The following is a 24,405-nucleotide window of genomic DNA, read 5'->3' on the forward strand; positions in this document are numbered from 1 at the left end:
GGGTTCCAAAGAGGATGGCTCTAGACTGTTCTCAGTGGTAGCAGACAACAGAACAAGGAGTAAGGGTCTCAAGTTGCAGGGGGGGAGATTTAGGTTGGATATTAGGAAAAACTTTTTCACTATGAGGGTGGTGAAACACTGGAATGCGTTACCTAGGGAGGTGGTGGAATCTCTTTCCCTAGATGTTTTTAAGGTCAAGCTTGACAAAGCCCTGGCTGGGATGATTTATTCGGGGATCGGTCCTGCTTTGAGCAGGGGGTTGGACTAGATGACCTCCTGAGGTCCCTTCCAACCCTGATATTCTATGATCCTAAGGAGGTCAGTCAGCACACTGAGAGCTGAAGTGCTAACAAGTGAAATTTGCTCATGGAGGAAGGTGGGAGGCCTTGAGTGTGCCATTAAAGTACAGTTTGTTTACCTCCCTCACACGAAGTAGGATCAAACTGCTCCACTCACTTAGCTGCCATCTCAGCAGCTCCATGATATGCACCTGGAAAGTCAGTGCCCTAATTTCCTCCTTCAAGGGAACCCATTTCTAGTAATATTCAACCAATCAAATCACCCCATGTCTGAATCTCCAATCTATGTTCCAGGGGGTCAGCTGACACAATGGAACTTCTTCCATTGCAACTTCCACGCAAATTGCATTAGGTAAGGGGAAAAGTGCGGGGGTGGGAGACAGACTTACAAAGCCATCCCTAAACCAGTCATAACTTTCCCTCATTGTCAGTCTCAGCAGAAAGGCCAGGGAGAGTAATCTCCCATCTACCATAGGAAATGCCTCACAAGCTCAGGAGTGAGATTACTGGCAGTTCAGTGTGTGAAGGAAGCTTGTACTGCAGCTGTCTATGGTGTACTTATCCTATACATAAACAGAGGACTTGAGTCTTCAGGGCTGTCAGCCTAGCATTCCACTCGTGCCTTTCAGATTGCACAGGGCTCTTGTTAGACATCTCTATTTGTTATAGCTAAAGAGAGAAGATATTTTGGCACTAACTTCAGCTGTTACAAGAGCATAATAGCCAAGCAGTAGTATTAGTGAATCTCCTTACTTTTCCAGTGCACTACGCACAGGGGGCAGCCCCCCACAGCTGTGTTTATGGACAGTCTCCAGGAGTTGACAGCCATGAATCTGCAAAGAAACAAAGTGGTCAAACTGGATTTGCAGTGAGAAATCTTCCCTTGATTCTGTACCGAAGTGTCAGATGTTCAAATGCTACACTTACAGCTGAATGTACAAAGAAGGCTTTGCACTGACAAGGGAAATGGTGCATGGGTCTCAGTGAGAACTGGAAGGTAGGGGAAATATGGATAGTAATTCCATGCTCGAATAATAAGAATATAGCAGTAGAGATATGTTACCAACCACCTGACCAGGATGATGATAGTGACTGTGAAATGCTCAGGGAGATGAGAGGCTATTAAAATAAAAAACTCAATAATAATGGGGGATTTCAACTATCCCCATATTGACTGGGTACAGGTCACCTCAAGATGCAATGCAGAGATAAAGTTTCTTGACTCTTTAAATGACTGCTTCTTGGAGCAATAGTCCTGGAACCCACCAGAGGAGAGGCAATTCTTGATTTAGTCCTAAGTGGAGCACAGGATCAGGTCCAAGAGGTGAATATAGATGGACCGCTTGGTAATAGTGACCATAATATAATTAACATCCCTGTAGTGGGGAAAACACCACAGCAGCCCAACACTGTAGCATTTAATTTCAGAAAGGGGAACTACATAAAAACGAGGTTAGCTAAACAGAAATTAAAAGGTACAGCACCAGAAGTAAAATTCCTGCAATCTGCATGGAAACTTTTTAAAGACACCATAATAGAGGCTCAACTTAAATGTATACCCCAAATTAAAAAACATAGTAAGAGAACCAAAAAAGGGCCACCATGGCTAAACAACAAAGTAAGAGAAGCAGTGAGAGGCAAAAAAGCATCCTTTAAAACGTGGAGGTTAAATCCTAGTGAGGAAAATAGAATGGAGCATAAACTCTGGCAAATGAAATGTAAAAATATTATTAGGAAGGCCAAGAAAGAATTTGAACAACAGCTAGCCAAAGACTTAAAAAATAATAGCAAAAATATGTTTAAAGTACATCAGAAATAGGAAGCCTGCCAAACAACCAGTGGGGCCACTGGATGATCGAGACGCTAAAGGAGCACTCAAGGACGATAAGCCCATTGCGGAGAAACTAAATGAATTCTTTGCATCGGTCTTCATGGTTGAGGACGTGAGGGAGATTTCCAAACCTGAGCCATTATTTTTAAATTGACAAATCTGAGGAACTGTCACAGATTGAGATGTCATTAGAGGAGGTTTTGGAACAAATTGATAAACTAAACAGTAATAGGTCACCAGGACCAGATGGTATTCACCCAAAAGTTCTGAAGGAACTCAGATGTGAAATTGCAGGACTACTAACTGTAGTCTGTAACCTGTCATTTAAATCAGCTTCTGTACCAAATGACTGGAGGATAGCTAATATATCACGAATTTTTTAAAAGGGCTCCAGAGGTGACCCTGGCAATTACAGGCCGGTAAGCCTGACTTCAGTACCAGGCAAACTGGTTGAAACTATACTAAAAAACAAAATTGTCAGACACATAGATTAACATAATTTGTGGGGGAAGAGTCAACATGGTTTTTGTAAAGGGAAATCCTGCCTCACCAATCTACTAGAATTCTTTGGGGGGGGGTCAAAAAGCATGTGGACAGGTGGATATAGTGTATTTAGATTTTCAGAAAGCCTTTGACAAGGTCCCCCACCAAAGGCACTTAAGCAAAGTAAGCTGTCATGGGATAACAGGGAAGGTCCTCTCATGGATCGGTAATTGGTTAAAAGGAAACAAAGGATAGGAATAAATGGTCAGTTTTCAGAATGGAGAGAGGTAAATAATGGTATCCCCCAGGGATCTGTACTGGGCCAAGTCTTATTCAACATATTTATAAATGATCTGGAAAAAGGGGTAAACAGCGAGGTGGCAAAACTTGCAGATTATACAAAACTACTCAAGATAGTTAAGTCCCATCAGACTGCAAAAAGTTACACAAAAGGATCTCTCAAAACTGGGTGACTGGGCAACAAAATGGCCGATGAAATTCAGTGTTGATGAATGCAAAATAATGCACACTGGAAAATATAATCCCAACTATGCATATAAAATGATGGGGTCTAAATTAGCTCAAAGAAGAGATCTTGGAGTCATTGTAGATAGTTCTCTGAAAACATCCACTCAATGTGCAGCAGCAGGCAAAAAAGTAAACAGAATGCTGGGAATCATTCAGAAAGGGATAGATAGTAAGACAGAAAATATCATATGGCCTCTATATAAATCCATGGTACACCTACATCTTGAATACTGCATGCAGATGTGGTTGTCCCATCTCAAAAAAGCTATATTGGAATTGGAAAAGGTTCAGAAAAGGACAACAAAAATCATTAGGGGAATGGAACAGCTGCCATATGAGGAGAGATTAATAAATTTGGGAGTTTTCAGCTTGGAAAAGAGATGACTAAGTGGGGATATGACTGAGGTCTATAAAATCATGACTGGTGAGGAGAAAGTAAATAAGGACATGTTATTTACTCCTTCTCATAACACGAGGACAAGGGGGTCACCAAATGAAATTAATAGGCAGCAACAAAAGGAAGTATTTTTTCACACAATGCACAATCAACTTGTAGAACTCCTTGCCAGAGGATGTTGTGAAGGCCAAGACCATAACAGGGTTCAAAAAAGAACTAGATAATTTCATGGAGGATAGGTCCATCAATGGCCATTAGCCAGGATGGGCAGGGATGGTGTTCCTAGCCTCTGTTTGCCAGAAGCTCAGAATGAGCGACAGGGGCATAGATCACTGGATGATTACCTGTTCTGTTCATTCCCTCTGGGGCACCTGGCACTGCCTACTGTCGGAAGACAGGATACTGGGCTAGATGGACCCTTGGTCTGACCCAGTATGGCCATTCGTATGTTCTTATATACCCTCCTCCCACACCCCACATAAGGGCCCAGCAGACTTGTGGACTCCAACACACAAGTTCTCCCATAACCACCTGTTACTGGCTAGAGGACAGTTTAATTTCATGGATTGTGAAGTCAGAAATCCTGCTTCTCCTGCCTTGTCTTTTGGATTTATAAGACTCAAGAAAAAGAAATCCCAGTCACCAACACACAGTAAAGGTGGAAAATGTGCTCCATACTTTTCTACTGTGAATTAAATGTGATCCAAGACAAAGACTCTGTGCAGTTCCACCCCCAAAACTCATCTGCTTCCATCCTTGCTCCCAACCTTTCCCTCTGTTTCTCCATTCAAACCTGTCTCAGAATCTCTTTCCCCAACCACAGAAATGCACAACCTTCCATTCCCACCAGCCCCAATTACAGTCTTACCAGCTCACTCCCTCCCCCGCAAATCTGTAAATTACCAAAGGGAAAATAAGGGAATTTGATATCAGTGCACAAGCTTCATGCTGCTGGGCTACCTTCACCATATAATTTTTCTGCCTTAGTCTCTCCATCTATTTATGTAAGTGACACCAAATGAGCAGTGTCCAAGATGCCTCACTGACATTAGTGAAAAACCAATCCATAGCCTGTAAATAGATAATCTGCTCCATACACAGGGAGCACATATGGATGGTTCTGACGAAGCCAGCGCTTCATTCTTGCTGATCCTCAAAAACCTTCCCTGGCCTGAACCATGCAGTCTTCAGGAGGAAGATACAAACTCTGAAAGGAAAAGCAAAGGTTTCCTGAGGAGCCCCATCTACCTATCTCCGACAAGCTCTGTCAAACATCTGGTGTCACTTACACCATCATGCAATTTTAACTTAAGGGAATGGATGGGAACAACAGATTCTGCTACAGAGAAACCAGCTCCTAGTTACTATACCTTCTGGGTCTTGATCTGCTCCACCACAACCATCACCGAGGGGAAGAGGAGTTGGAACTGCAAAGCAAGGACCAACATGTAAAAATAGGGTCCTAAGTAGCGATATGTAGGGATGGGGCATTTAGGGGCTAGTATGGACAGCAGCTGGTTGTGGTAGTTTATCAGTCTATCACCTCACTGGCCCCACTTAGTGTTCTGGATGTCTCTGGAAGAGAGACCATGGCTTCTGCAGAGATGAGATGATGATTATACCAGAATACTGGTGATGTTACTCTACCTTAACATCAACAACTAGATTGAACAGTGGAAGTGACGCTTATCCAGAGAGTCTCTGGTCACTTAGTAAGGTTGGCATGGATGACATGAATTGTGCCAATGTGCTAGAAGTGCTGTCTAGGTGGGTGCTGAAGTCTCTCAAGATGATAAATTTAGGAGACCACTAATTTGAGGATAGGAAGAGCCGCACTGGCTTCCCTCTATGTTTCAGCTAAACTCTAAATGGGACTTTTGGAGGCAGAGAGAAACTGTTGGATGGTTAAAGAGGGAGCTATTATATCCCTGACAGGGCAATGATGTGTGCCTCCCCAGCTGACATCTAGTCAAAAAGGTTCCATGGCCACATAGGTAGGCACAAGACCCCAACAGCTGCGCTCCGTGGTGAAAAGGTCATTAAAGAAAATAAATTGGTATGTAATCTGAGAGCTAGAGCTGCTTAAAGTCAAGTGCAGACTGTAGCTTTCCTAACATTTCTGAAGTGTGATACATGCTACCAGCTATTTTAATTTTGCATAAAGGTGGAAATGGGAAAGGAAAATTTCTTACAAGTATAACTACACCATATTAAAAGCTAAAGATGACATTAATACAACTAAGTTTATTTAAGTGCTCGGAATTTAAGTGTACAAACATCAGAAATTAAAGTTTTAGTAACAATGGTAGCTCTGCAACACTGCACATGCTGTATATACCAGTAGTAAGTCTTCAGTAAGATGACAACAAATGGAACATACCTGATCCAGGGAGTAGTTAATGTGGGAGATGGAGAGGTGAGGGTCAGCCAGGAACTGCAACAACAACAGAAAAGTTAGTAAAAACCAAAATAAGCCTCTAATCTATAGCACTAAACCTTGGTGGAAAAAGGTAAAGAGCAGAACTGTACCCTCAAAAGTCCCAATAACTTTAGCTAACATAGATCTTTTCACAGAGACTTTTGAATCATATCCCCCTTCAGGCTGCTACTTTGATGAGAGTGAGCAGCCCATGCAATCACTGGGCATTGACTCAAAGTGAATCTACCCAAGAGATGGTGTGACGCCTACCAACTTGGCTGACACACCATAGATTTAACCAAGGACCTTCAGAGCTTGACCTAGAGAATGAGGACCTGAATCTGAGGACTGTGACACTTGCATTCTCTATGGATGACAGAGTGGATCAGACCCAGAGGGGACATGTAGCACACTGACCAGTGGGTTATAGTGGAACCTCACAGCAGCAATTTGGAAGACACCCCTGCACAGTATTTCAGCTCATAACATTGAATAGAGCACAGCTTCTTCCTCCAATTTTCTCTCCCTTACCTCCTGCTCCAGGTCAAGCAATGCCTGTCGATAGGGCTGCAGCACTGAATCAAGCCCTGTACAGAAGGCCCGCAAGTAAATCCCATGTAACCCACACTGGTTCTGCTGGGAAGGGTGATGATCCTAAAATCAAACAATAAGTTTTGAATTAGCCCCAGTACACTGGTGAGTGGACTGGGGACTAAGACCCAGATCCCTGAGATATTTATGCACTTAGCTCCCATTGAGTTCAACCTTCAGCACCTAAATATCTTTGAGGAGCTAGGCCTAAGTGACTCAGTGGATAGATGTGTTCACCACTAAGTCACCAGTTTAAACATAGTGAAGCCCATCTTAAACAACCACTGAAAGTACCAATAAAATCAGCTGTTAATCAGAGGTGGGTCAGCTGGCAAAGATGGAGCAGAATTGTATTCAGTCCCTTTGGATGTACAAGGAACTCCTGAGACAGAACATTGCATAATACAGTGACCATTTGTACATTTCATTTTGTGCTGACATGAACTGTTCACAAGTGGATCTCAAACTACTTTGCAAACTATAACACAGCCTTGCCATCCCTGTGGGATAAGTGAGCATTATCCTTATTTTACAAATCCAGCCAGTCTGTTAGTAACAAGAAATCATTATAACCTATGTTAATGCTTTTTTTTTTTTTTTTAAAAAAAACAGAATAAAAGATTTGAGTCCAGTTTTGAATATGTAAGTATCCATATCATGCCAACATACATAGCCTCCTGCCTCTATCTATTTAAGGGTTTTCTATACAATCATCATGGTAGTATTTAAGCACCTAGCAGATAAATTTAGGTTTGCACTGTAAAGCCAGTAGTGGATTCATGAGTCATTTGTTCTTCTCTCTTCCTTGCTGTAAAAGACTGCTTGGCATGCATATGTATGTTTCTCCCCCATCAGTCTACTCTTCCCTCTCTCCCCCTCCCAATTAATTTGGTTAAGGTGGGAAAGATGTGAGATTGTATTCTGGAAAGCAGTGTCTTTGAAAATTATGTGGAAGGTCATTGTAGATAACCAACTGCACATGACCTCCCTATACAATGCTGTTGCAAAAAGGGCTAACAATACTGGGATGTATTAACACAGGAATGAGGCACAGGAGTAAGGAGGTAATATTACCTCTATACATGACATTGGTGAGCCCACTACTGCAGTAGAGTGTCCTGTTATGGTATCCACTTTAAAAAAGGATGTGGTCTAGAAACCCTGGTTTATTATTAAAGGCTAGAGAGAAACTTGATATATGTAGCTTATCAAAGAGATATTTAAGAGACAACTCTACCAGTCTATAGTTACCTACACAGGGAGAAGGCAACTAATATTAGAGGGCTCTTTAAACTAGTTGACCAACTCATTACATGATCCAGTGGCTAGAAGCTGAAGTCAGCAAAGTTCAAAATGGAAAAGAAATGCAGCTTTTTAATGAAAGGGTAATTCACCACTGAAACAGATTACCAAGGGATGTGGTAGATTCTTCATCAGGGACTTTTAAAAAGATCCGATCTAGCTCAGTGCAGAAATCACTGGGTGAAATTCTATAATCCATGTTATGTGGTAATCAGATTAGAGACACAATGGTGTTTTCTGACTTTAACACATATGAATTAGTCGAAAAGGAGTATCTTGATGACCTATCTATTGACATTAAGACTGCATGGACCATGAAGACCAAAATCTTTTCTAAGCACTCTAGGTAGTTGCTCCAGTTCAAGATTGAGATACATTGGTAAAGGAAAATATGGAGAAAAGTTTGTACGACATTTTCTGGGCTGTACCTATTGTGCGGCTAAAGGACTGCAGCATCCAAGACTGTCTGTCAGCTTTCTCCAGCAATTTTTTTTAGGACCTCAAAGGCTGAAATGGGACCCTGGTGTTTAGAATGAAGATGCAAGTTAATAAGCTTTAACTTTTATCAAGACAAAGTAATCCTACCCTTCTAATATCCTTTGTTCATTCCCTTTGTTCTGACATTCTCATTTCTACACCCTGGTCGTTTGTTCCATTGCGATGAAGGCTTCAATGAGCACAGAGGGCCTCTAACTAGATTTCTGCAGCTCTATCCAAGTTTATGCTTGCAAGTCTTTTAATCCATTCCATTAAACAAGACTGAGCTGCTCCATGCAGACAGCATCACCCTTTGGGAGCAGGCTAGGTTGATGCAAAAATGCAGAGAGAAGCATGTTGAGTGACCTTGACTGAGGGGAAGAGAAAGTGTGCCTGAGAGGGACCTTACAGACCTCACAGTTCAACTGGTTATGGAAGAGTCACCCACTGCATAAAACAGAGAGCTACACGTCCCCCCACCTCATATCTCCAGCACACTCATCCTGTGGTTTCACACCTTTGTTCTACTTCCCCATTCCAGACACTTCCAAATAAGTTATATAAACAGAGCAGTGAGGTATTTAAACCATAGGAGGAAGGAACTCATTTTTAAGATTACTACCTAAATGTGTTTTAATTGTTTTACTGAAATTTCATTACTCTGTATGTACAAGTCTAACATACAACTAGAGAGAGTTTCACAATGCTATTTTTAATGTGAACCTAACCTGGAAAGAGTAAACACATAGTGGCATAAATTTCAGAGTGGGAGCTATTCATAGAATCATAGAATATCAGGGCTGGAAGGGACCTCAGGAGGTCATCTAGTCCAACCCCCTGCTCAAAGCAAGACCAATCCCCAACTAAATCATCCCAGCCAGGGCTTTGTCAAGCCTGACCTTAAAAACTTCTAAGGAAGGAGATTCCACCACCTCCCTAGGTAATACATTCCAGTGTTTCACCACCCTCCTAGTGAAAAAGTTTTTCCTAATATCCAACCTAAACCTCCCCCACTGCAACTTGAGACCATTACTCCTTGTTCTATCATCAGCTACCACTGAGAATAGTCTAGATCCATCCTCTTTGGAAGCCCCTTTCAGGTAGTTGAAAGCAGCTATCAAATCCCCCCTCATTCTTCTCTTCCGCAGACTAAACAATCCCAGTTCCCTCCGCCTCTCCTCATAAGTCATGTGTTCCAGTCCCCTAATCATTTTTGTTGCCCTCCGCTGGACTCTTTCCAATTTTTCCACATCCTTCTTGTAGCGTGGGGCCCAAAACTGGACACAGTACTCCAGATGAGGCCTCACCAATGTCAAATAGAGGGGAACGATCACGTCCCTCGATCTGCTGGCAATGCCCCTACATATACATCCCAAAATGCCATTGGCCGCCTTGGCAACAAGGGCACACTGTTGACTCATATCCAGCTTCTCGTCCACTGTAACCCCTAGGTCCTTTTCTGCAGAACTGCTGCCGAGCCATTCGGTCCCTCATCTGTAGCGGTGCATGGGATTCTTCCATCCTAAGTGCAGGACTCTGCACTTGTCCTTGTTGAAGCTCATCAGATTTCTTTTGGCCCAATCCTCTAATTTGTCTAGGGCCCTCTGTATCCAATCCCTACCCTCCAGCATATCTACCTCTCCTCCCAGTTTAGTGTCATCTGCAAACTTGCTGCGGGTGCAATCCACGCTATCCTCCACATCATTTATGAAGATATTGAACAAAACCGGCCCCAGAACCGACCCTTGGGGCACTCCACTTGATACTGGCTGCCAACTAGACATGGAGCCATTGATCACTATCCGTTGAGCCCGACAATCTAGCCAACTTTCTATCCACCTTATAGTCAGTCCATTCCTCTAGCCCATACTTCTTTAACTTGCTGGCAAGAATACTGTGGGAGACCATGTCAAAAGCTTTGCTAAAGTCAAGGAACAACTTTGCTTCTTACAGAAAGTAGTTCTATAGTTCAATAATGAGTTACTGAGTAAGTAAAGTTGAGAAAGCTTTTTCCAGGGATAATCTGAAAGTCTTGTGGAGAGAAAGTAGTTTTGTCCTTTCTGAAGTCTATTTTTCATAGCAATATTATCCCATCCTGAGGCAGCTTAGTTAATACATTCTGCTTTGAAAAATTAGTTTAGCCATAAGTATTTCTCTATTCTTTCATTTGTGGGGCTTAAGACCTAATTCAGCCCTGGCAAAAGCACCACCCACTGACTTCAAATGAGAGGCCAGATGCTCAGGGAAGTGCTGAAGTGGACTTTGTCTTTCTCACTGGGCAGATATTTCTGGAGACACAGTGTGATAGGTTTGTTTATTGCACATTAGCAAACTGAAGGACTATTTTCTCGTAGGGTAACAACTTAATAAGCCTCTGGGGTAGGCCTCATTTTATACGCAATAATCAATATATTATGGAGTTTAATTACAGGCACATCCTAGGGTGACCAGACATCCCAGTTTTATCAGGACAGTCTCAATTTTAGGGGACTTGTCCCGCATCCCAACCTTACATCGGTCGGGATGCCCTTAGTCCCAATAGTGGGACCGTCCGGACCGCAGCCACGGTGCCACCGCTCACCGCTTCCTGGGGCAGCTCCCGGCACCTGCCCACCGGCAGGAGCACCACGTGCTGCAGGGGTGGGGCTTGTAGGCACCGGGAGCAGGCAGAGAGCCCTCCGCCCTGACCCAACCTGCGACCCTAGGAGCCAGAGGGACCTGCCTGCTGGATGCTTCCCGGGACGGGAGCCGCCCCAGGTAAACACCACTGGGACTCCCCACCTCGCCCCCCGGCAGGTTCCTCTGGGCTCTTAGGGTGGGGGGGCTCTGCGTGCTGCCGGTGCCTGCAAGCCCCGCTCCGCAGCTCCAGCAGCTCCCATTGGCGCTTTTCTCAGCCAATGGGAGCCACGGAGCTCACGCTTGTGGCGGGAGCAGCATGTGGTGAGTCTGGAGACCCCCTCGCCGCTCTCACCCTAGGAGTCAGAGACCTCCCAGCAGGGCTGGTGAGTGCAGCCAGGGAAGGGGGCAGGGTGTAATGGTGAGTGTCTGGAAGATGGGGGGGGGAGGGGGGTGTTGGGCTGTGAGGGTGTGGAGGGCACTGGGCAGTGAGGGAGGTTTGTGTGTTTTGGGGTGCTAGGCATTGGGGGCCTATTGGTGGGTGCCGGGCAGTGCAGGAGATCTGTGTGTGTCAGGGCACTGGGGGTCTGTGTGGGGCATTGTGTAGTTGTGGTGGTGGGGCTGTGGGGAAGGGCACTGGGAGGGAGGGAGGGAGGGAGGGGAAATCTGTGTGTATTGGGAAACCAGCAAGTCGGGGGTTCTGTGTGGGGTGCTGGGCAGCTGTGGTGGGGCGTGGGCAGGGGGGCGCTGGGCGGGGGGTGTGTGCGCACAGCACTGTGCGTTTGTGGTGGAAGGGTTGAAGGGGGGCTCTGGGCACAGTGGATCCAGGGGCGCAGGGCAGGGGAGCTGTGTGGCGCAGCGTGGGCCCACCCCCAACAGGAAGGGGCACGCTGGTAGCACAGGGCCAGGTGGCCAGTGTGCTCTGGCTCGGGCCGTGTCTGTCTCTTCGCCCCCGCCCACTGTGCCCCGATAGTTCACACGCGCGATCTGGTCACCCAAGCACACCCAGACCCGTGTGAGAGGGAGAGGGGCCGGGGCCGGGGCCGCTCCCCCCGCCCTCAGCGCAGGGAGCTGCGTCCGGACTCCACTGAGGGTTCAGGGGATGGAGAAGGAGCGCGGCCTTCCCCGGGGGGTCCCGAAGAGGAAGGGGGAGCTCGGCCGCTCCCACCTGCTGTTGCACGTGGCCCGGGTACTGCTCGATGAACTCGGTGAAGCGAATGTAGTCGGAGCCCAGGCGGCAGAGCCGGTTCAGGACGCTGCTCTCGCTGGGGTGCAGGAACGGCAGCTCCTGGGACACCTGCGGGGAAGCGAAGCCGGGTGAGCGCAAGGCCCGAGCGCACGGGGCGGGGGCGGGGGCCGGTCCGGTGGTACCTGGAGGCCGCTCCTCTTGCTCCAGGTGAACGCGGCCCCGGGGTACCCGCTCAGCGCCAAGAGCAGCTCGTGAATCATCCTGGGAGCCGGAGCCGGCGGCCGACTCCTTCCACGCGCCTAGCGAGCTCCGCAAAGCCCCCTGGGAAGCGTAGTCCCGCTCCTCTCCCAGATCGAGGGGGAAGGCTGCTCCCGCAAAGCCCCCTGGGAAGCGTAGTCCCGCTCCTCTCCCAGATCGAAGGGGAAGGCTGCCCCCGCAATGCCCCCTGGGAAATGTAGTTCCCGACCGAGGCTCGTGGGAGGCAGCCGCTCAGCTCGCGCTCGCCCTTCGAAGGACTGCGGCCTGTGGGCGATCTCCACAGTGACAGAGCCTGTGTGGGGACTGTCCTGACCGCCTCCATGGCCCCGCGCCGGCGCGATGATCCCGCTGGGGGAAAGGGCTGTTTTTTACTCGGCGTGGGTAGCGATTTGCTGGAACTCCAGAGAAATCTGCCCTTCCTGCAACCAGGAAGCTGCAGCTCCTGAGGAGAACCAGCGTGGCCAACTCCTGAGATTTTGTCACAGCTCTTGTCATATTTGGGGCGGTTCTTAAAGCCCCAGCTGCTGGCATTGAAGATTGTGTGAGTATCTCAGCTTTCATTTAAGAAAAACATTCTAGCCCTCGTGGTTGCAAGAAAAGCTTCAAAATGTGAAGCAGGTGCCCCCAGCAACACAGAAACCAGAAGGCAAATAAAACACACACCAAATTTATTATTTTAAAAAAATCATTGTTTTTAAAATCTCATCATTTTTGGGGGGTTGACTCAAGAGCTTTGAATGGCTGGGTTTGATCATAGAATCACAGAATCATAGAATATCAGGGTTGGAAGGGACCTCAGGAGGTTGTTGCCGGCACCCGGTGCTGAGAGGCTAAACAACAGCTGGAGTTGGTTCGCTAACCGATGTGCTACACCCAATAATCACAACGGGGTGGAGACACAGAAAAGTTAATTTGCAGCTGCAAAAAGGTACAGGGAGAATAGAATCTCCAATCCTGCACACAGAGCAGGAAGTTACACAGGCTTTTATACATCCTTTTTTCCAGCATACTTATCCTATAGCAAGCTGCCCTAAGTATCCATATAGCCAACCAATCCAGTTCCCAGCTAGTTCCCTTGTTCTCTGTATCATTTGTTAAACCACACATAAAGCTGCTTTATTCAGCATTGTTCTTCCATATCTGCCCTGTTTGGCCTTGCTTAGTTTCAGGCAGTCTGACTGCAACATATTGTTGCAGATTCTCAGCATAACTGCTGTGAGTGCCTCCAGGCAGGGGGGCCAAAGACACCTGGGCCTAGTGCGAGGGGGCTTCATCGACATTCGTGCTCTTCCATTCCCTCGAGTTACCTAGTGGCCATGCCCCAGTGTCCCCAACAAGGTCATCTAGTCCAACCCCCTGCTCAAAGCAGGACCAATCCCCAACTAAATCATCCCAGCCAGAGCTTTGTCAAGCCTGACCTTAAAAACTTCTAAGGAAGGAGATTCCACCACCTTCCTAGGTAACATATTCCATTGTTTCACCACCCTCCTAGTGAAAAAGTTTTTCCTAATATCCATCCTAAACCTCCCCCACTGCAACTTGAGACCATTACTGCTTGTTCTGTCATCTGCTACCACTGAGAACAGTCTAGATCCATCCTCTTTGGAACCCCCTTTCAGGTAGTTGAAAGCAGCTATCAAATCCCCCCTCATTCTTCTCTTCTGCAGACTAAACAATCCCAGTTCCCTCAGCCTCTCCTAATAAGTCATGTGTTCCAGTCCCCTAATCATTTTTGTTGCCCTCCTCTGGACTCTTTCCAATTTTTCCACATTCTTCTTGTAGTGTGGGGCCCAAAACTGGACACAGTACTCCAGATGAGGCCTCACCAATGTCGAATAGAGGGGAATGATCACTTCCCTCGATCTGCTGGCAATGCCACAACGTATACATCCCAAAATGCCATTGGCCTTCTTGGCAACAAGGGCACACTGTTGACTCATATCCAGCTCTCATCCACTGTAACCCCTAGGTCCTTTTCTGCAGAACTGCTGCCTAGCCACTCAGTCCCTAGTCTGTAAGGGTGCATGGGATTCTTCTGTTCTAAGTGCAGGACTCTGCACTTGTCCTTGTTGAACCTCATCAGATTTCTTTTGGCCCAATCCTCTAATTTGTCTAGGGCCCTCTGTATCCAATCCCTACCCTCCAGGGTATCTATCTCTCCTCCCAGTTTAGTGTCATCTGCAAACTTGCTGAGGGTGCAATCCACACCGTCCTCCAGATCATTAATGAAGATATTAAACAAAACCGGCCTGAGGACCTTGGGGCACTCCACTTGATATCGGCTGCCAACTAGACATGGAGCCATTGATCACTACCCGTTGAGCCCGACAATCTAGCCAATTTTCTATCCACCTTATAGTCCATTCCTCCAGTCCATACTTCTTTAACTTGCTGGCAAGAATACTGTGGGAGACCGTGTCAAAAGCTTTGCTAAAGTCAAGGAACAACATGTCCACTGCTTTCCCCTCATCCACAGAGCCAGTTATCTCGTCATAGAAGGCAATTAGATTAGTCAGGCATGACTTGCCCTTGGTGAATCCATGCTGACTGTTCCTGGTCACTTTCCTCTCCTCTAAGTGCTTCAGAATTGATTCCTTGAGGACCTGCTCCATGATTTTTCCAGGGATTGATGATACTGGGATACTCCTGAGAAGGCTGTAACAGCCAAAAAAGGCTTGGGGGGAAGGAACCCCTTCCCAACACCTGTAACTGCAAATGTTGTGCCATCTGTGAGTATCAGACTTTGGAGATTCCTCATTGCCTGTAAGCATTGGGCTGGTGAGATTCCACACTGTCCGTGAGTGTCAGGGATCCTACACCCCAAATCAGTACTCCCTATGGTGTATCATGCAGTGAGAATCCTCCCCCCTGCACTCCCAGCCTATGAGTCTGTGGGGATTTACACTGAGTGTATCAGAAAGTGGTTCCCACCAGGCATTACAGGCAGTGGGATTCACCTTGTGTGTCAAGCAACTGTTGTGTTCTTTCTGCTGGGTCATGCTGGTACTTGAGCAAAAGGGTAAAGTGTTCTTCTTTAGTACAAATAATTTGCATTTTACAACACCATTTCATCCTGATTAATCTGAAATCACTTCTTAATCAATGTATACCATAGATCAAGCAACCTTTAGACGCAACAGTATACAACATGCTCCATCGCAGTCGGGGGTTGGAATAAGTAATGTCATTTGATGCTAAGACAAGTGCTTTACAAAAGTCTAAGTATATACCAACAGGGTTACTTCTATCAACCAAACTTGTACTCTCATTAAAGAATTAAATCAAGTTTGTTGGACAAGACCTATTTTGCATAAAATCATTTTGATTTGCATTAATCATTTTCCTATACTTTGATTATTTATTGATTGAATCCTGTATCAGCTTTTCCATTATTTTGTCTGGGATTGATGATGGGCTGACCAGCCTTTAATTGCCCTTTTCATCCTGTTTCTCCTTTTGAATATTGGCACAATAATTTGTACTCTTGCACTCTTATTTCAAAGTGTATTAAAAATTAACACAAATGGATCAGATATCTCCTCAACCAACTCTTTTAGGACTCCTGGATGAAAATTAATCAGGCCTGTGGATTTAAAGATATTTTTCCTTACTAGATGCTCTTTAACATCCTCCTTAGTTACAAATGAAAGTACTTCATCGTACTCATGTGATATGAATACATCATCTGGCTTTTTCCAAATACAGAACAGAAATAATTATGGAACACTTCTGCCTTTTCTGCATCATTATTGACAAGTTTACCATTTTCATCTAACAATGGACCTTATGCCATTATTCAGATTTTCTTTATTCCTGTCATACTTTAAAAAAATCTTTGGTTGTCCTTAGCCCTACCAGCCATGGACTTTTCCCTGTTGTCTGTACCTTCCTTCAAGTTTTTGCACTTCATTACTTATAATTTATACTGATTACTATCTGCTTCACCTGTTTTCCATTTGTTATATATAAGGGTATTTTTTATTTCTAATTGCTGCCTTCACTTCCCCTCTTAATCAGGAAGGGCTTTTAACTAAATTGTCCTCTGTTGTGATTGTGGAATTGTAGCTCTTTGGCTATCTAGTAAATTCTTCTTAAACAACCCCCAGTGTTCCTTTAAATTTTTCTGTCTTAAATTTTTCCTTCCAATCAATTTTGTGTATAATTTTCCTCAGTTTGGGGGGAAGTTAGTCCTTTTGAAGCATCAAGTATATTCATTACTCATTGGAACTGTCCTCTCCTTGCCCATAATTTAATATAATCGGCTGATGATCACTGGTCCCCAGGCAACCACCAACTTCCAGTCCATTAATTCATCTTTATCCATCATACTGAGGTCTAAAATAGATACCCCATATTGGATGCAATACCTATTGTGTCAGAGAATTATAATCTATAATTTTTAGAAACTTCAGTGTTGTTTTACCACTGGCTCCATGAGCCTTCCAGAATATGTCTCCCAGATTAAAATCTCCCATCATAATACAGTTTTTCTTTCCACACATTACATACAGGTACATAAAGAATAACTCATCCAATTCTCTGGTTTGATTTGGTGATTTGTAAGGCTACGATTTTGTCATGGATATTTTTAGTAAAAATCAGGGACAGGTCACAGGCAACAAACAAAAAATCACGGAAGCCATGACCTGTCTCTGACTTTTACTAAAAACATCCCTGACAAAATGGGGAGAGAGGAGGGTCCCTCACCTTGCAGTGGCTGGGAGCTGCAGGGACCCCATTGACCAATAGCTGGGCGGGGTCCCCCCACTGCCCTGTGGGACTGGGAGCTGTGGGGGGTTTTGGGGAGCTGCAGGGGGCCCTCTGCCATCGCTGAGCAGCTCTGGGGTCCCTCTGCTGCTGCTGGCTGGGAGCTGCAGGGGGATCTCCCTCGCCTGCGGCCACTGAGCATCTCTGGGTTCCTCCGGCGGCGGCAGCTGAGAGCTGCTGGGGGGCCCTACCTGCTCGCAGCGACTGAGCCGCTGTAGTGGGGACCCCTGCCAGTGGCAGTGGCTGGGCAGCTCAGGGGTCACTGCCAACGGTGGTAGCTGGTCAGTTGCGGGAGGTCCCACGGAGGCTGGGCTGCTGTGGAGTCCCCCTTCGCCAGCAGCAGCTGGTCAGCTGCGGGGCCCCCATTGTCACAGAAGTCACTGGAAGTCACAAATTCCATGACTTCTGCAACCTCTGTGACATAATCTTAGCCTTAGTGATCTGTAACTGACTACCACCAGTGCCTCTCCTGGGTTTTGTTAGCTACTACACTGATCCATAGATTCATAGATTATAAAGCCAGAAGGGACCACTGTGATCATCTAATCTGATCTCCTGTATAACGCAGGACATAGGATTTCCCTGAATTAAGTCCTGTTTGAACTACAGAATATCTTCTAGAAAAGCATCCAATTTTGATATAAAAATGTACTGTGATGAAAAATCCATCACAATTCTTGGTAAATTGTTCCCATGGTTAATCACCCTCACTGTAAAAAATGTGTGCCTTAATTCTAGTGTTGTTGACCTAAGGAAGAGCTCTGTGTAGCTTGAAAGTAGTCTCTTTCACCAGAAGAAGTTGGTCCAATAAAATATATTACCTCATCCACCTTGACTCTGCCTTATTTCTAGTCTTTATTTTTCTAGGTTCAACCTCCAGCCACTGGGTCTTGTTATACCTTTCTCTGCTAGACTGAAGAGAACTTTATTATCAAATTTCTGTTCCTCATGTAGGTATTTACAGACTCTTGTCAAGTTACCCATTAACCTTTTCTTTGTTAAACTAAATAGATTGATTCCCTTGACTCTTTCACTATAGGGGTATTTTCCAGTCCTTTCATCATTCTTGTGGCCTTTCTCTGAATCCTCTCCAATTTATCAATACCCTTCTTATAGAAACATAGAATATCAGGGTTCAAAGGGACCTCAGGAGGTCATCTAGTCCAACCCCCTGCTCAAAGCAGGACCGATCCCCGAATAAATCATCCCAGCCAGGGCTTTGTCAAGCTTGACCTTAAAAACATCTAGGGAAAGAGATTCCACCACCTCCCTAGGTAACGCATTCCAGTGTTTCACCACCCTCATAGTGAAAAAGTTTTTCCTAATATCCAACCTAAATCTCCCCCCCTGCAACTTGAGACCCTTACTCCTTGTTCTGTTGTCTGCTACCACTGAGAACAGTCTAGAGCCATCCTCTCTGGAACCCCCTTTCAGGTAGTTGAAAGCAGCTATCAAATCCCCCCTCATTCTTCTCTTCCGCAGACTAAACAATCCCAGTTCCCTCAGCCTCTCCTCATAAATCATGTGTTCCAGACCCCTAATAATTTTTGTTGCCCTTCGCTGGACTCTCTCCACTTTATCCACATCCTTCTTGTAGTGTGGGGCCCAAAACTGGACACAGTACTCCAGATGAGGCCTCACCAATGTCGAATAAAGGGGAACGATCACGTCCCTCGATCTGCTCGCTATGCCCCTACTTATACATCCCAAAATGCCATTGGCCTTCTTGGCAACAAGGGCACACTACTGACTCATATCCAGCTTCTCATCCACTGTCACCCCTAGGTCCTTTTCCGCAGAACTGCTGCCTAGCCATTCGGTCCCTAGTCTGTAGCTGTGCATTGGGTTCTTCCGTCCTAAGTGCAGGACCCTGCACTTATCCTTATTGAACCTCATCAGATTTCTTTTGGCCCAATCCTCCAATTTGTCTAGGTCCCTCTGTATCCTATCCCTGCCCTCCAGCGTATCTACCACTCCTCCCAGTTTAGTACCATCCGCAAATTTGCTGAGAGTGCAATTCACACCATCCTCCAGATCATTTATGAAGATATTGAACAAAACCGGCCCCAGGACAGACCCTTGGGGCACTCCACTTGATATCGGCTGCCAACTAGACATGGAGCCATTGATCACTACCCGTTGAGCCCGACAATCTAGCCAACTTTCTACCCACCTTATAGTGCATTCATCCAGCCCATACTTCTTTAACTTGCTGACAAGAATACTGTGGGAGACCGTGTCAAAAGCTTTGCTAAAGTCAAGAAACAATACATCCACTGCTTTCCCTTTATCCACAGAACCAGTAATCTCATCATAGAAGGTGATTAGATTAGTCAGGCATGACCTTCCCTTGGAGAATCCATGCTGACTGTTCCTGATCACTTTCCTCTCGTGTAAGTGCTTCAGGATTGATTCCTTGAGGACCTGCTCCATGATTTTTCCGGGGACTGAGGTGAGGCTGACTGGTCTGTAGTTCCCAGGATCCTCCTTCTTCCCTTTTTTAAAGATTGGCACTACATTAGCCTTTTTCCAGTCATCTGGGACTTCCCCCGTTCGCCACAAGTTTTCAAAGATAATGGCCAATGGCTCTGCAATCACAGCCACCAATTCCTTTAGCACTTTCGGATGCAACTCGTCCGGCCCCATGGACTTGTGCACGTCCAGCTTTTCTAAATAGTCCCTAACCACCTCTTTCTCCACAGAGGGCTGGCCATCTACTCCCCCATGTTGTGATGCCCAGAGCAGCAGTCTGGGAGCTGTCCTTGTTAGTGAACACAGAGGCAAAAAAAGCATTGAGCACATTAGCTTTTCCACATCGTCTGTCACTAGGTTGCCTCCCTCATTCAGTAAGGGGCGCACACTTTCCTTGGCTTTCTTCTTGTTGCCAACATACCTGAAGAAACCCTTCTTGTTACTCTTGACATCTCTTGCTAGCTGCAGCTCCAGGTGTGATTTGGCCCTCCTGATTTCATTCCTACATGCCCGAGCAATATTTTTATACTCTTCCCTGGTCATATGTCCAACCTTCCACTTCTTGTAAGCTTCTTTTTTATGTTTAAAATCCGCTAGGATTTCACCGTTAAGCCAAGCTGGTCGCCTGCCATATTTACTATTCTTTCGACTCATTGAGATGGTTTGTCCCTGTAACCTCAACAGGGATTCCTTGAAATACAGCCAGCTCTCGTGGACTCCTTTCCCCTTCATGTTAGTCCCCCAGGGGATTCTACTCATCCGTTCCCTGAGGGAGTCGAAGTCTGCTTTCCTGAAGTCCAGGGTCCGTATCCTGCTGCTTACCTTTCTTCCCTTTGTCAGGATCCTGAACTCAACCAACTCATGGTCACTGCCTCCCAGATTCCCGTCCACTTTTGCTTCCCCCACTAATTCTTCCCGGTTTGTGAGCAGCAGGTCAAGAAAAGCTCCCCCCTAGTTGGCTCATCTAGCACTTGCACCAGGAAATTGTCCCCTACGCTTTCCAAAAACTTCCTGGATTGTCTATGCACCGCTGTATTGCTCTCCCAGCAGATATCAGGAAAATTAAAGTCACCCATGAGAAACAGGGCGTGCGATCTAGTAGCTTCTGCGAGTTGCCGGAAGAAAGCCTCATCCACATCATCCCCCTGGTCTGGTGGTCTATAGCAGACTCTCACCACTACATCACTCTTGTTGCTCACACTTCTAAACTTAATCCAGAGACACTCAGGTTTTTCTGCAGTTTCGTACCTGAGCTGTGAGCAGTCATACTGCTCCCTTACATACAGTGCTACTCCCCCACCTTTTCTGCCCTGCCTGTCCTTCCTGAACAGTTTATAACCATCCATGACAGTATTCCAGTCATGTGAGTTACCCCACCAAGTCTCTGTTATTCCAATCACGTCATAATTCCTTGACATCACCAGGACCTCCAGTTCTCCCTGCTTGTTTCCAAGGCTTTGTGCATTCGTATATAAGCACTTGAGAGAACCTGCTGATCGCCCCTCATTCTCAGTATAAGGCAGGAGCCCTCCCCCCACAGACGTTCCTGCCTGTGCTTCCTCCCGGTATCCCACTTTCCCACTTACCTGAGGGCTTTGGTCTCCTTCCCCCGGTGAACCTAGTTTAAAGCCCTCCTCACTAGGTTAGCCAGCCTGCTCGCAAAGATGCTCTTCCCTCTCTTCGTAAGATGGAGCCTGTCTCTGCCCAGCACGCCTCCTTCATTGAACACCATCCCATGGTCAAAGAATCCAAAGCCTTCTCTCTGACACCACCTGCGTAGCCATTCATTGACTTCCACGATTCGACGGTCCCTGCCCCGGCCTTTTCCTTCCACGGGGAGGATGGACGAGAACACCACTTGCGCCTCAAACTCCTTTATCCTTCTTCCCAGAGCCACGTAGTCTGCAGTGATCTGCTCAAGGTCATTCTTGGCAGTATCATTGGTGCCCACGTGGAGAAGCAGGAAGGGGTAGCGATCCGAGGGCTTGATGAGTCTCAGCAGTCTCTTCGTCACATCGCGAATCTTAGCCCCTGGCAAGCAGCAGACGTCTCGGTTTTCCCAGTCAGGGCGGCAGATAGATGACTCAGTCCCCCGGAGGAGAGAGTCCCCGACCACCACCACCCGCCTCCTTCTCTTGGGAGTGGTGGTCGTGGAACCCCCCATCTCAGGACAGTGCATCTCATGCCTTCCAACCAGCAGAGTCTCCTTCTGCTTTCTCCCCCCAGACATATCATCTGGTCCACTCTCCGCAAAGGTACCTGTGGAGAGAACATGAAAGCGGTTAGTTACCTGTGTCCGCGTTGCTGGAACCCGGACATTCCCCTTTCTTCTTCTGGAGGTCACATGTTGCCAAGCTTCTTCACTGGCCTCTTGGCTCCGCTGTGCAACCTGCTCTAAATCTTTAGAGCTTTGTGCCTGTAGAAGCATATCCTGACTTTTGTCCAGAAAATCCTCAGTTTCTCGTATGCAACGCAGGGTTGTTATCTGTTGCTCCAGACCTTCAATCTTCTCTTCCAATATGGAGACCAGCTTGCACTTTGTACAGACAAAGTCGCTTCTGTCCTGTGGAAGAAAGACAAACATGGCACATCCAGTGCAGGTCACAACAGCTGAACCCCCCCTTCCATATCACCTTCCTACTATGAGCTTCCTCAGAGAAGTTGGCAAGATGTAAGCCTCACTGGGCTCACTCCAGGCGAACTCCCAGGTAAACTCCTGCTGTGTGCTGCTCTGCTGTTCCCCGCTGCTCAGCTGGTTCGCGAAGCTCTGGCTATTTTTAAACAGCCAGGCTTCCCTAAAACAAACAAACAGACAGCCCCAATGCCCGCCCCCTGCAGGCTACCAGCCAATCAGGCACTCGCTCAGGCTCTCACACTGCCCTCCCAGCAAACACACACTCGGGTACTTACTCAGCAAACACGCACTCGGATACTCACCAATCCGTTGAGCACCCAGATACTCACCAATTCACTTGAGACCACTGCTCCTTGTTCTGTCATCTGCTACCACTGAGAACAGTCTAGCTCCATCCTCTTTGGAACCCCCTTTCAGGTAATTGAAAGCAGCTATCAAATTCCCCCTCATTCTTCTCTTCTGCAGAATAAATATTCCCAGTTCCCTCAGCCTCTCCTCATAAGTCATGTGCTCCAGCCCCTTAATCATTTTTGTTGCCCTCCGCTGGATGCTTTCCAATTTTTCCACATCCTTCTTGTAGTGTGGGGCCCAAAACTGGACACAGTACTCCAGATGAGGCCTCACCAATGCCGAATACAGGGGAATGATCATGTCCCTCAATCTGCTGGCAATGCTCCTACTTATACAGCCCAAAACGTCTTTAGCCTTCTTGGCAACAGGGGCACACTGTTGACTCATATCCAGCTTCTTGTCCAGTGTAACCCCTAGGTCTTTTTCTGCAGAACGGCTGCCTAGCCTTATGGTGTGTACACCAGAACTGGACACACTATTCCAGTAGCAGTTACACCAGTCCCAAATACAAAGGTAATATAACTTCTTTTCTCCTACTTGATATTCCCATATATATACCCAAGGATCACATTAGCCCTTTTGGCTACAGCATCACATTGCGAGATCATGTTCAACTGATTATGTATCATGACCCCCAAAGTTCTTTTAAGTCACAGCTTGCCAGATTAGAGTCCCCCATCCTGTAAGAATAGTTTACATTCTGATGTATGACTTTACATTTGGCCATATTAAAACATACATTGTTTGCTTGCGCCCAGCTTACCAAGACATCGAGATCACTCTGTATCGGTGCCCTGTCCTCTTCATTATTTACCACTCCCAATATCTATCACCAGCAAATTTTATCAGTAATGATTTTCTGTTTTCTTCCAGGTCACTGATAAAAATGTTAAATAGCTTAGGGCCAAGAACCATTCCCCACAGGAGTCCACTAGAAACACACACGCACAAGTTCATAGATTCATAGGTTCAAAGGCCAGAAGGGACCATTGTGATCACATAACTCCAAAATAATACCTAGAGCACAGCTTTTTAAAAAAAATCCAATCTTGATTTAACAATTGTCAGAGATGGAGAATCTACCATGACCCTTGGTAAATTGTTCGAATGCTTAATTACTCTCACCATTAAAAATGTATGCCTTAATTCCAATCTGATGAATAGGGCCCTAGCATGGCACATCATTGTTACATAAAAGCTCTCTCTCTCACACACACACAATCAATTTTAGACATAATTCTGGAGTCATCACTAGTATTCCATCAGGCTACATACATCAGGGAAGCAAAACATATGTCTTTATGCTGACAAAACTTCCAATGAAGTTGTAATTTTGCCTGAGTAAGGATTGGGGGATTGGGCCCTGGCACTTGCTGTTCATCACTGACATAGATGTCATATTACAATGTTGGATCAATACTATGTGGAGTTTTATGTACTATGTGGAGTTTTATGCCCCTACCAAGTTCATATGTGTGTTCACTTAGTTTATGAATATAGGGCTTTATCCTGCACCATTGAAATCAATGGAAGACTCTCCCTTGATTACAGTGGATTGCTCTCCATAACTCGTGGACCCAAAGGTGGGATTTAATTATAACCTGAATTTAAATATCATCTAAATTATAATGATTGTACTGTAAATCAAGATAGCTTCAGCCCTAAAGAGGCTGATGGATTAATGGTTGATCTAAAGCCATCTTGTCAAGTGAGAAGATACATCTTTGCTCTAGAAATCTCAAATATAAATATGAGTGACCGCAAGCAGAAACAAACACACAATAGCATTC

At 46.0% G+C, this 24,405-nt stretch overlaps 1 protein-coding gene across 2 annotated transcripts in view; it reads right to left on the reverse strand.

The window, feature by feature from the left end:
- Nucleotides 1–12,448, reverse strand: part of TUBGCP4 (tubulin gamma complex component 4) — a 49,104-nt gene extending 36,656 nt beyond the window's left edge. For both annotated transcript variants that reach the window (XR_013347326.1, XM_077828548.1), the window contains exons 1-6: nt 12,315–12,448; nt 12,112–12,240; nt 6,489–6,611; nt 5,919–5,972; nt 4,909–4,965; nt 1,053–1,132 (exon numbers count right to left, since the gene is read on the reverse strand). Coding sequence is in view for 1 of the 2 variants with exons in the window: in XM_077828548.1 (XP_077684674.1) it covers nt 1,053–1,132; nt 4,909–4,965; nt 5,919–5,972; nt 6,489–6,611; nt 12,112–12,240; nt 12,315–12,392 (521 nt within the window). In the remaining variant the exon portion in view is untranslated. The remainder of the gene's footprint in view (nt 1–1,052; nt 1,133–4,908; nt 4,966–5,918; nt 5,973–6,488; nt 6,612–12,111; nt 12,241–12,314) is intronic.
- Nucleotides 12,449–24,405: the final 11,957 nt, after the last annotated feature.

The sequence above is a fragment of the Eretmochelys imbricata genome, chromosome 10 (assembly GCF_965152235.1).
Source record: "Eretmochelys imbricata isolate rEreImb1 chromosome 10, rEreImb1.hap1, whole genome shotgun sequence".
NCBI classification, from domain to species: domain Eukaryota; kingdom Metazoa; phylum Chordata; order Testudines; family Cheloniidae; genus Eretmochelys; species Eretmochelys imbricata.